Source organism: Plectropomus leopardus, chromosome 3 (genome assembly GCF_008729295.1).
Source record: "Plectropomus leopardus isolate mb chromosome 3, YSFRI_Pleo_2.0, whole genome shotgun sequence".
NCBI lineage: Eukaryota > Metazoa > Chordata > Actinopteri > Perciformes > Serranidae > Plectropomus > Plectropomus leopardus.
The window spans coordinates 197,741-211,225 of record NC_056465.1 but is presented as its reverse complement, the minus strand read 5'-3'; the positions used below and the strand labels follow the sequence as shown (position 1 = coordinate 211,225).

Here is a 13,485-nt window from a genome sequence, read left to right as displayed (position 1 = left end):
TTTGATACTTCACGAACTGTTGCCACATAAGTTTTAGACAGTGTTATCATTACAGTACAGGGGATTGGCAGACAGTCACTGAAAATGTGATCTTCAATTCAGTCAATTTGAGGTACATGAGCATTAGCACTTGTTGATATGAAAAGAAGACTAGTAATGATGTGCAAACAATTTTTTTTAAAAATTATCCTAGTTCCTGGAAATTATATTGAGAAATATTTGATAGCTAACATAACCCCAGATGGTAATGACTTATTTTGGCTAATCCATTGAATGGAATACCTGAAAAATCAAGGTAATGCATCACATTGATGCAAAAACTTCTGTAAATTGATATTATCACAGACCAGTCCTGCTCAGTGATTTCCAACATTTCCCCCATGGTCTGTAATACCTCCAGAGATATTAAATGGAGAGCTACCACAGTATGAACTGTGTGACACAGTCATATTGCCCACCCCTACCAGTATTCATCTCCACCACAGTCTGAGTGCTCTGAGACTGAGGCATGGAAATGTGCCAGGTGAAAATATGAAGTGCATGAAATCTGACATCATGCTGATATTTACTGAATGGCGCAAAATAGCTTCAGGAAAGGCTAGAGCTCATAAGATGACTGTATGGTTTTCACAAGGCTTTCAGTTTTAGAGGTAGGATATTTTAAAATGATGACTGGATCACTTATATATATTATATATATATATATATATATATATATATATACGTATATATACGTATATATACGTATATTTTGTTATGTATGAATAATAATGTCCTCCTGAGATACCATTTTGGTATTTTGTGATTTTAAAAGCCCTGTAGGGTTAATACTGATATTGGGTTGTTCTGAATCAGACCACCTATGTAAAGGATCACATCAGTAATTTTCTCAGATGCCAATAAATGTCTCTACATTTAATGGACAAAGACCACCCGTGGCCATTTAAATCATGATTCAACTGTCAAAAGCAAAGAAGGGAGTAGCATGACATTACTGGGACTCTTTTAATTTTGGAAGACAGTGAGAAGTGACAGTTCAGAGGACCTGTTGACTTTTTAACAGCAAATGTATATTTTAGGTAAGATGGTTCCACCGTGTTCCCAGAGAGCAAATCACTTTGCTCAGACTGCTCAGCATCTCTTTTAACATGCAGGCTACTATCTGCTGTTCAGCCTTGAATTAGAGGGCTCCAAATAATGTATTGAAAACAATCTTTTTTTCAGCTAAGACTACTACTTGTTATGTACTGTATTTGTTGAATATATACTGTATATGTTCAAAGCCACTGTTTACAACTTGCAATGTATAAACCATGAGGCATGAGCATTCTTTGCATGTGCTGTTGCATTGTTTTGTAATATTTGCAGAGAACATCCATTACTTTAACATGGAGAAGATCCAACATGTTTATATTTGGTACAAACATGTTGTATTTGTATCTCACTAAACAATCCTGACTTATGAGGCTGACTAACAGCCAGAAAAGTGTTTTTGCAGAACATTATGTCACAGTTGACCTTTGACCTCTTGGAAATAAAATGTCAGAATTTTGTCATTATATCCTATCAGACATTAGTTTGAAACTGAAGCGAATGAATTATTGTAAGGCCAAGAACATGTTTCATGAGGTCACTGTGACCTTGACCTCTGACCTTCAACCACCAGATTCTAACTGATTCATTCTTGAGTCCAAGTGAGCATTTGTGCCACATTTGAGAAAACTCCCTCGAGGCTATCTTCAGATATTGTGTTCACAAGAATCAGATGGATGCAAGGTCACAGTGACCTTGACCTTTTAAACTTAAATTTCAATGAGCTCATACTTGATTGAAGTGAATATTTTTGTCAAATTTGAAGTTCCTGAGATATCACCTCCACAAGAATAAGACGAATGCAAGGTAAGGTAACTTTATTTATACCCATAAGTAGATTAAGTTTACAGTCACTGAGTCATTCTCCTTTTTTACACATACAATCGACAGCACAGGACAGGAATTAACGTGATAAAGTGACATCAGTGCTCAATACTATAAAAAAATAAAAAGAGTAATTAAAACAAGACCAGTAAAAGCAAGATAAAAATAAGAGTATAACATGAGTCAGTAAAAACATAGTAAAAGATTAAAGATAAGAATATAAAACCAATCAATAAAAACCATGGTAGGTAAAAACAAAATAGAAATAGAAATATGTCATCAGTAAAATAACGTTTAAATTTGCAAAGAACAATAAAAAGTCAATAAATAATACTGAATTAGTTCCTTCAACATCAGAGCTGTGTTGCTATGATTTGTTGATCACACCGATGGCTGCTGGGACAATGCTGTTTTTGTATTGCTTGGTTTTACAGGCTGGTACTTTGTACCTACATCAAGGTCACTGTGACCTTCACCTTTGACCACCCAAATCCAATAAGTCCATTCTTAAGTCCAAGTAAATGTTTGTGTTAAAATGGAAGAAATTCCCTCAAGGTGTTCTTGAGATATTGCGTTCACAAGGCACAGAGGCATAAAAGTAAAATTTATTTCAGGCTTTGTTACATTTGTAGCGTGCAGTATCTGAATTAACCAGTTTCTGTTTTCATGCTGCTTTAGAAAAAAGAGGCAGAAAAATAATCTATGCAGAAAGGAATTAAATGTTTTTATATGTGAAGTGATATTTTCCCAAAAAATGTTCGCTAGGACAAGTTAGATAGCCAGCAAAGAAACATGGACCACCAACCCAAGACAGCATGGTTTATTTTTCTATCATATTTTTCCTGTTTTCATAACTGTTGTGAGATAATTTCTTAATAAAGTAACAAGAAACTCATGAGTAAGGATTTTCAAAGACAAGGTGACTCTGCAGTGATTCCTGCTGCTGTGGTGGCACTGCAGTCTGGACAGCTCACATATTCAATAGTTCAACCTTTGGGGAAATATGCTCAGCTGCTTTCTGGCCAAGAGTTGAGAGACAATGTCAATCTTGTCTGTACACTATATATGAAGCTTTCAGTACAGATTCAACAAACAACAGAAATATGTCTAGTGGAGCTGCTAGGTGGATTTTTTTTTCCAACACTCTTTATGAGTTTTTACACAGGTATTATCAGCAGTCATAAAAACAGTGAAGGAAACACGGTTCTTATATGATACTTACTATGATACATGATACTTTTAATAACCCCCATTCCAATCCCCTTCGTCCTCCTAGAACCCACTGCCGTCCGCCATCAGTATGAACACAGTCTTGTCTATGTTCCCTTTGCATATCCAACTCAGTGGTCCCACGGTCCTGGTACCAAGTGGCCCTCAGGGCATCTAAACAATTTGGGTTCACCTCAAAATGTGATTATATGGTCGCTGCATCCCTTTTGTCTTGTATTAGGTGATAAAAAGGAATCAGTAGCAGAATCTGGAGGATGGTTAACACATCCCGTAAACTGAGTTTCCACAAAGAGTCCAATTTAGAAGAAACAGAACAGGTGTGTACTAGGGAGACTGAATTTTCAACATAAAGGTCACTAGCAGTCCACAACCCTCTCTGTGGCTAGGTTTGGAAAACTGGATCCAAGCACGATGGCAGAAAATGTGGTTACAAAAACACTGTGTATGCAGGCCAATCTGGAACCTAAAGTGGTTCCAGATCTTCAGATTATTTGTTTTGATTAGATTTATAGCAACATGTTTAATTGAGAGAGCTAACTGGGAGTATACCAAGGTGAAAAGCATGAGGAGGAGATTTCCATCAGGGCCCACTGGAGTTGTTGACCTGATGCCTCATTTATGTTCAAGGAGAGGAGCTTGCTGATGTTACAAGCCGAGCAGTATTGGTAGAGGTTTGGCAAAGCCAGACCTCCTTTGGATCTGCAAAACTGACCTCTTAATGTGCAAACATTTGTTACACCCAAGAAATTAATTTATCAGTTAATTCGGGGTGACAAAAAGGTATTTACTAATAAATATTGGAATATGGTAAAAAAAAACAATAAAGAAACTGGGGTAGCCTGGGTGGATTTTTTTAAACTCTGGACAGATACCTGGGCTAATTGTTCCAGAGTTCATATTATTGAGACTCCCTCATCTGCTCTATTAGCCTACTCTATTTTCATTTTTATGATGGAATGATTGGAGGACATATTGCTTTGTCATGAAAAACATTCAGGAAACTTGGTTCTCCTATAACTTTATTATTGATCTTCTGAAAATGTGACCAAATCTGCTGTCAGAAATATACATACAGCAACCTGAATTATCAGTTTTAATGATCTAGAAAGTTGTTTATCAGTTTTGTTTTGTGGCATGGCCTTTGATCTTATGTGAGTAATTATGATCAACTGCTGCTTATAACCTCTGAGCTAATTTAAATATGGCTTGTTTGATGCACCCATCAGATTCAGCAACAATCACTCCAATGGGAAGTCTGCGATGTACAGCATGGATCTGAAAAAGCAGATCATTGACTTGAACAAGTCAGGAAAGTCACTTTTTAGCCATTTCAAAGCTGCAGGTCCTAAGATCAACCATGCAAACAATTGTGAGTATAAAGTGCACTGCACAACTGTGTAACAATTACAATCAAGAAGAAAACACAAGCTACCACTTGCAGCTGAGAGAAAACTGGTCAGGATGGTCAAGAGTCAAACAAGAGCCAACAAAAAGCAGGTCTGCAACAAGTTAGAAGCTACTGGAACACAGGTGTCAGTGTCCACTGTCAAGCATGTCTTACATCACCTTAGGCTGAGAGGCAGCTACACGAGAGAGGCCCTTGCTGCAGTAGCAGCACCTCAAGGCTCTGCTACAGTTTGCTGATGATTATATGGACGAAGAAAAGTCTTTTGAAGGGTGACCAGAAATATGTCTGGAGGTGATAAGTTGAAGCCTTTCACCAACAACACTGCTCCTACAGTCAAACACGGTGGTGGTATCATGCTCTGGGCCTATTTTGCTGCCTGTGAAACTGGTGCTTTACAGAAAGTAAATGGAAAAATGAAGAAGAATTACCTCCAAATTCTTTAGGAAAACCTAAAATCATCAGCTAGAAGGTTGAGTCTTGGACGCAGTTGGATGTCTGAAAAGGCAAAAGGTAAAAGACTGACTAAATCAGACCAGAGTTAAAGTTTTGAAATTGCCTCCCCAAAGTCCAGATTTAATTCCACCTAGCACATGTGGACTGTGCTGAAGAAACAAACCAGTACCAGAAAGCCAAGAAGAGTTTTCAAGTTCGGCAGAAGCTTGTGGATAGCTACCATAAGTGCCTAACTGAGTTGAAACTGGCCAAAGGATATTTAACCAATATTAGTATTGATGTAGGTATATTATGACCCAGCAGATTTGGTCACGTTTTCAAGGGATCCATAATAAATTCATGAAAGAACCAAATTTCCTGAATGTTTTTTGTGACAAAGTAGAACGTCCTCCAGTTACTCCATAGCAGAAAAATGAAATTTGTAGAAATAATTAGACTCAAGATTGCCATGATGTACGTGTTCTTTTCAAGTGTGGAAAAACTTTAAACCCCAACTCTACACCTTGTAAATGTATGATTTACAGCATGACAGAGATGCAAGAGGTAGGAAGTAACAGACAGCCTCTATTGAAATAACCCACCTGAAAGTTGTAGTTAAAACCATACTGACAGGAAGAGAATCCTGCTGTGCAAAATTATTCAGACTGTGTTTCATAGCCAGGGATTCTGTGGAAAAACTCATCATCATCACTCATCCCCACAGCCGCGTTGCTTTTGTGGTCAAAAACTGCCAAAGACACAGTAAGTGTCAAGATGTGACTAATTCTACTTCTTTAATGGTCAAAAAATAAACAAGCAGTAAAGTGGAAAAGTTAACATGCAACTGACACCTTAATGACACTGACTGCTCTTTGTTCACAGAACACTTTGCAGTAAACAGCAGTTTTCCAGAAGCGTATATCTTCCGCCTTTATCTTTTCATTCTACTCACATTTTCAACATGAAAAACAAAACTGTGCTTTGGAGACAGCTGATTACCATCACTGATCCTGCACTTCAACAACAAAAACAAAATTAATAACAACTCATGAACAGAAAGACATTTTATAGAACTAAAACAAAAAGATCTACAGCAGATTATTATCAGAACCATGCAATCACTAACAGCAGCAGGAGTCTGTTCATGCAGTCAGAGCATGGCTTTGTACAGAGTGAGAGAGTGGCAAAGGAAGTGGTCCTGCTCCATACACACCAGCAGGTCCTTCAGCATTACCCGAGTCACTGTCTGAACACCCTGTCTGGGCAGCAGAGTCACCTGACACAGACACAGACACACAGACACACACACACACACACACACACACAGATATTCACACTAAGTAAACCAACTATTTTGTGTAAATAGATTGTTTTCAGATATATTTTTAGGTAAAAAGTAATCATCTTCAGTGAGCTGGTCATGATCACAAACACAGCCTAACGGGTGAGTAAAGACCGTGACATGAATGTGTTGCTCTTGATGGTCAGTGTGTGACACAAACACTGGAGGCGTATGCATAGACAGCACAGACAATTTAGCTGCACAGGGGCCCGCACTGTATGGGGCCCATGTCACAAGCAGGCCCCATCTGACCAAGAGTGGGCCTGTGGCTTAAATGTGACATTAATGTTTCAAAAAGGTAATGTGTTCAAGAACAGTTCACATTATGATCTGTGTGATTCCATTGGTATATATAAACGTGCAAAATCCATCTCTGTCATGGTGCCAAAGAAGAATAAGGCAGTACCAAGCAGACTATAACAAAAGACATAGGATTATTCTACATATACTATAAAAACTATTATACTAACTACTACTAACTACTACTATACTAACTTTTTTTTTTTATGTTTATGTCACATACAGAAGCAATGATGATTGGTGAGTAATGTGTGTTCATGTGATAAGATGACAAGATTCTGGCTAAGTGAAGCGCAAAATCTGACAGACTGACAAGCTGAGCACAACGACGCAAGCCCAGCGAGCAGTCAGGCCATTCAAACACAAAAGCAGTGGCAAGAAAACAGGAGAGAATAGAACAGGAGGAGAAGGTTGGTGTGTGTCAACAAACATGCAGCTGGCTAACCTTAGCAGCAAGCAAGACAATGCTGGTCTAAATAATTGTAACATTAGGCCATTGCGTTGGATGTAAATTTTGAGACAAGCCATACATGTTAATACATGGTCATAATTGTAGGCCAAGTTGTGGGCTGCTGGTAAGTTAATAGCTATCTCTACTGGGAGTATAGCCAGCCTATGAAACATGAAGTAAGCTAGTATATGTTAGCTATCCATAGCATTAGATAACTGTTATATTTACATATTTAGGAGTTGCAGACCTAACCAGTCAGAGACGGAGTCAGAACCATTTAAACAGGGGTGTACAAGTTCTTTTTCAAGGGCATTTGTGGTATCTGATGGGCTGCCGTGGCCCTATTTAAAGGTTGTTATAATTTGGGAGTCAGGTCGCTGCTGAGCGCCTGTTTCAATTTGTGTGTGTGTGGTTGTGTCTGTGTGTAGTTTTTTGAGTAAACTGCACGTGCCACTGTGGCTGGCCAGTTTTCGAGACATGGTGTTGTTCTTGATAAGTATTGCAGCTCTGGTCTCTCTTATTTACTATAATCTCTTATTTCACACACTGCCAAAAACCAAAGTCATTCAAGTCATAGAATAATCATGAAGTGAAACAACAAAATGCTATAATGGAACAGAAAAAAACAGTTACTATCATTTTACAGATTTTGCCCAAACAAAGGAGCTTCTGTTCAACCTGTTTCACTTGTACTGTTCAGTAACATACTCTGAAGAGTGAAAGAGAATCGCTGTTCAAAAGAGCTTTGACTCCAAACACATTTGCTATCAGTCCTCTGTAGGTGCTGTCATCAGTGTGTGCTGTGCCAGCTGAGGTAAAGCCTGTGAAGAGGTAAAGGAAGCCCTGGGGCTGTGAGAGGAAAGAGCAAGAGAGGCAGCAGGCAGTCAGCTCCACTGGGTAACGGAGTTCAAAGGCAGTGGGAAGTATGTGCAGTTAACAGAGCGTCCTTATCTTTAAACCTACAGCCTGCAGGGCTGCGACTTAAACACACACTGAATTAAAGACTCAATGAGCTAAACTAACAGTCTGGTATATGCTAACTGTGGTAAGCTATAGGTTTTCTGTGTGTCGTTGTTAGCCAAGCAGGGGGGCTGGCTTTTACAGTAAGTCATTCTATCACCTGTGCTAATATGGGACATGCTGCTTTCTTTGATTTGCTATGCATCATTGGTGCCACATGAGCATTCCTTCCATCTTTGATGGAAATAACATGTGAGAGGTGTTTTGGATTCTCTGCTTGGTGCTAAGGATCTGGAGCGTGTTTCAGAATGCAGCTTTAACAAACTCTGAACTCTAGCTGATGAACCCTAAGATGGAAAACTCTGAGTTTTCAGTTCCAGAGCAGCTGATCAGAGTCAGTTCAGTCAGCTCTACTCAGAGCTAACTTACATTCACTCTGAGTTAGCTTGTGTGCGCTGAATAAAAAAACAACATCAACTCTGATTCAATTCACTATGGCAACAATGAAAAGCAGAGCCTCTATTTTAATCCAGGGATGTAGAGATATTTATAATTGGGAATGTGAGCTCCACTATCGGAGCTCTGCAGGACTGACACATCTGTCATGTATTTGTAGGCCTATATGCAGACTGTGCACAGTCAGAGCAGTGAAAAGGTATCGATAATTTAAGACAGTTAAGTTTTATTCGGCGTTGTCCATTTATTCATTAATTCATTTAGGCACTAGCCTACATGGTGTTCTAAATATAGCCTATTTGTTCAGCTTTAACTTGACAAAAGAACAGGGCCAGTAACTAAGCATCAACAATACACTGAAGATTTAAAACGTGTCTAAATCAGTGACATAAACATGATAAGCTCACAGTCTGATCCAGTAATAATGTGGTTGGTGATTTGTTCTTAAGCACAGTAACAGGTTACAGCAGAGCATTTAGTAGATTTATTTCAGCTACTACAGCAAACGTACTGAATCTGCACATTGTAACTGACATGCTGTTAAAACATGTTCAGACTACAGGCCTACACAGTCTGTTTCAAAAACTCATCTTATACAGCTGCACCACCATCCTGCTCATTTAAATATATCAAAATCATCTAAAATATTACATGAATTATCTTCCATCAGTGTGAACAATCATTTCATGGATGATGATGGGGTTAATTACTCACTGATTCAACTTGTGTAGAAAACTTGATATCAATTTTTACAATCTAAATTGAGATGACACATGATGTGCATTAAACATTTTAGTGGAGCTGTGCTAACAAACTGATAGCTGTCTGCAGTGTCAGAAAAAAGACGCTGTGTGATATCTGAATGTGAGGGTGATATTCTGCTGATCAAAGAAATGACTGACAGAGCATAAAACCTGTGAAAACAGAGTCAGTTCCCATGGTAACTGATCTGGTGAAAATTGAAAATTTCAGGGTTAACTTAGGCCATGTTCAGAGGAGAACAGCCTTACTAAAAACGCAAGTCTTTCCTTTGCATCGAAAATAAAAAAGGCGTTCATATGATAACATTGGAAGAACGATCTTCGTTTACACGAATCTACAAAAACAACCGAAAATGCTGTAGTATGCATGCCAGGCCAGAAGTTGGCGGTGTAACTTTGAAATGACACGCCATAGAAGAAGACCATGCACCTGCATGAAGTGGCTGTGACATCACCAATCTCGCTGGATCTACGCATTGCCAGTTTACACAGCGACAGAAGGGGTGGCACTTTCAAAAGATTATGCTCTGGAACCTGGTTTCAAAAGTTAACATTTTCAAGCCCCCAAAACGCTGTTGTGGTGTGAACGAAAGGCCAAACCGCAACAAGAGTATAACGTGTCATGCAAGAACCATTGCCGTGTAAATGGCCACTAAGTTCTCACTGAACCCTCTCAGTCAATCAGGGCCCTGTTTGTCTTAATTCTTTATACAAAAAAACTTACAGCTGGTTTGATTTTTGTTTTTTTTTTTTAGACAGCCACCTGACAACATATATGGTCAATCTTCTGATGCTCTTCATTCATGAAGAACTAACATCTAAACTATCAAGCTGCATGAATCTCAGTGGATGTCACAATGCAATAAATATCAGAGTAATGTGACAGGGATGTTGTAGTGCAGCACAATTAATGTATGACGTAGCATTGAAACTTTGTTAAAGCTCTAACATTTACTTAACACTTACTAGACTTAATAAACAGAAATAGTGCACATGCTCTTAACAGTTACCTCAACTGCACTGATTTATAATACGCTTATATTAGAGACAGGCCTTTATTCACATGTCCACGTTGTAGAGGTACATCTTATATTTTAGTTATACGTCTCCCTGTTGTCTGATCTGCCCCCTTTTTAATGTGCTGATGGTGTTGCTCCATGTTAATCTGCAGTCTTGATCACTTCAGTATAATGCACATTTCTACTACACTAACTCCACCAGGATCCTTACTGTTCTGCTCTGACTCACTTTAACAGAAATATTACTTTTATTCACTTAATCCAAACACTGCCATTCCTTTGCGGAATGATTATGTCAATGTAACACTTCCTGCTCGGTGTTTCACCTTAAAAGTCATTCAGCAGTTCTAATTACATAATTCTATCATCTCCTTTTAGGCTTTTAATGTGAATTGTCTGCTGGGAGCCTGATTTTAATTGACAGGTGCTTCTCTGGTTTTGTTTTCAACACAGAGACAAAACAGCACATAGACCAACCTGGCCTTCAGTCTGCTCCAGAGGTCTCTTCCTGCGAGGCCCGATGGCAGCCAGTGCAGTCTGGTTGGCCACTCTGTGCTGCAGCTCAGCTTCTTCCATTTGTTGAAACTGACAACAGCGGAAAGACAAAGGATTAGTGAAAACTGGGGTGACCGGTAAGTGTGTGTGTGCGTGTGTGTGTGTGTGTGTGTGTGTGTGTGTGTGGGTGTGTGTGTGTGGGTGTGTGCTGGTGACAGTGACAGTGAGGCTGCAGTGAGTGGAGCAGAGTTTTGAGGCTCTTTGTCAGTGAACGGATGCTTCAACTCCTCAAGACCCAAGATAAGTTCCAGTCTTACTTGTCATATGTTGATAACAGTAAAGGAGGTTAGCACGGAATAAGTACACTAAATTAACCTCCCAGGCTTCCTTAAGGTGGACTGTTAAGGTTGTTCCTATTTTCATGACAGTGTCAGCCTCCCCTAAACAGATAAGAGAGAAATGTCTGTCTGCTGAGTCTCACTAACTCATGAGGCAATCACAAATCCCAAATCAACATTCATTTTACTGTTAGTAGTATTGTAACTCTTGTTTTGTGCGTTATTTTTTTAAGTATCAGTTCAGGCACCTTTTTTGGCACCAGTACTGTTTTAAAAGTATCGTTTTAGCACTGGTATCGGAAAAAACCTAAGTGGTACCAATCCTAGTGAAAACGTGGTGAATAAGAAGTCAACTTGACCTGTGCCTCCAAAAACCACTAATCAATATTAAATATATCTCATTTGTTTTATCAAAAACCAACACATGGAAAAACAACAGTTTGCTGTTTTACAGGGGATTATGTGCCAGACTATTTCTTAACCATTTCTGAGACCAGTGACTTCCTTCACTCTCTGGTGGTCGTCTGGTGCTCACAACTCAGACAGATTTTGGCATGTGACTATCCTGAAACCACATATGATCATTTTACGCTTGAGATGCTTGTGGTAGCTTCAAATCCACTTTACAGATATGAGAGGGCTGTTAATAATCCTTTCTTTCTCCTTCACTACAGATAGTATATTATTGGAAATACGGAAGTCAATTTCTCAAACCATGACCAGGTGCATTAGCACACCTGTTTAAGTGTGCTAATGCCGTGCGTGTGCATGCGTGCACATGCGTGCTCATGCGTGCTAGCGCATTCTAGCGTGTGTTTAAAGACTTTGCAAAAAGCATTGCGTGGTGTGGTGGTAGTGTGTGTGGGGGTGGCAGCAGCAGAGCATGTAAATGAACAGATTCTTTGCTGAGGAGGAACCTCTGAGAGTGTGACGGCTGCGAGCCACAGAGCAGCCCGAGAAGGAAAACAAGCCACTGTCTACGTAAATAACCACACAGTTAGCAGTGCCTTTCATCCCTCACACCTCTCCCTGCCCTGCCAGCAACACACATTACACAGACTAAATGAGCAATTAACATGAAAAATAGAAAAGATTTAAAGAGTTCCCAAATAGTTTACACTGGCCTACAGGAAAGATAAATCACTACCAGAGAAAATTAAGATTATGAGGGAGTCTGTGTCTGTGTCCAACCAATTCACTGTGCAACACTGATTAAGACAAAAAGTGCCAAAAACATTCAAATGTAGATTCATATTGACCTCTATTCTTGGTTAAAAGTGACCTAACATGCTTGAACACCCTACTGTGAGTGTAACTTAATGGGCAAGTTTCCATTACAGATTTGTGCAAAACTTGAGTGAGTTTTGGAAAGGTCGATTGTAGGAGCCAAAATGTGAATGACAATTACTTCCGGTTATCGGCACGAGGAGGACGTGGTTTTGCATCCATTAGCATTTTAAGCACCTGTTCACGTGAGGGGAATCACACAGACTAGAGGGTTAGTGGGATCTGATATTTTCTGTTGACCGTGATCACAATCCGTGTAACATCTCACCGGTTCCTTTTTTTTTTTTTTTTGGTTGTTTCATCATTATGCAAAACCAGCTAAAATCGACACCTAGATTGTTGATCCAGCGACAGTGTCTCTCTTCCATGCCCAAAAGGGAGATTCAAGTTTGGTGACGCACTTCAATATCAGACATTTATTAAATCTTTTAAACACTCTATTGAAAGTAAAACCATGAACCCCAGAGACTGTCTCTATTATCTTGAACAGTGTACAACAGGACAGCCAAGGGAGCTCGTAAGAAGTTGTCAACATGGCCACAGACAGAGGATTCAGAAAAGCCAAGTCTTTACTTCAGAAGCATTTTGGCAATGAGCATAAAATTGCTTCAGCATATATAGAGAAAGCTCTTTTGTGGTCTGCAATAAAACCGGAAGACACAAAAACTCTGTAAGCATACACCCTCTTTCTGAGAGGATGTTGCAATGCCATGGAAAATGTCATTTACATGCATAAGCTTGATATACCAGCTAATATGCGTGCTATCATAAGGAAGTTGCCCTATCAGCTGAGCGATAAATGGAGGACTGTGCCCTGTGATATCCAGGAAAGGAACAATGAAAGAGCAACCTTTAAGAATATGGTGGATTTCCCTGAGAGGCAAGTGAAAATTGCAACAGATCCAGTATTTGGAGACATTACAGACACTCCAACCGTGAGCAAAGATGCAAGGAGGCCCAAGCCACAGCCTCATCCAAGAATAAAAGGGAGCATCTTTGCCACCAACGTGGCAGTCACTGATAAGAAAAATGATGATATAGGAAAAAAGGAAAAGGAGAGTTTGCTTGCTGTGAATAATGTGGAATATC

The 13,485-nt window shown here is 39.3% G+C and overlaps 1 protein-coding gene across 1 annotated transcript in view; it reads right to left on the bottom strand.

Moving 5' to 3' along the window:
• Window positions 1-6,137: 6,137 nt before the first annotated feature.
• The window catches only part of taf4b (TAF4B RNA polymerase II, TATA box binding protein (TBP)-associated factor), a 43,900-nt gene continuing 36,552 nt past the window's right edge, over window positions 6,138-13,485 (bottom strand). The window contains exons 16-17 of the mRNA XM_042484211.1: window positions 10,754-10,861; window positions 6,138-6,263 (exon numbers count right to left, since the gene is read on the bottom strand). Coding sequence (XP_042340145.1) covers window positions 6,138-6,263; window positions 10,754-10,861 — 234 coding nt within the window. The remainder of the gene's footprint in view (window positions 6,264-10,753; window positions 10,862-13,485) is intronic.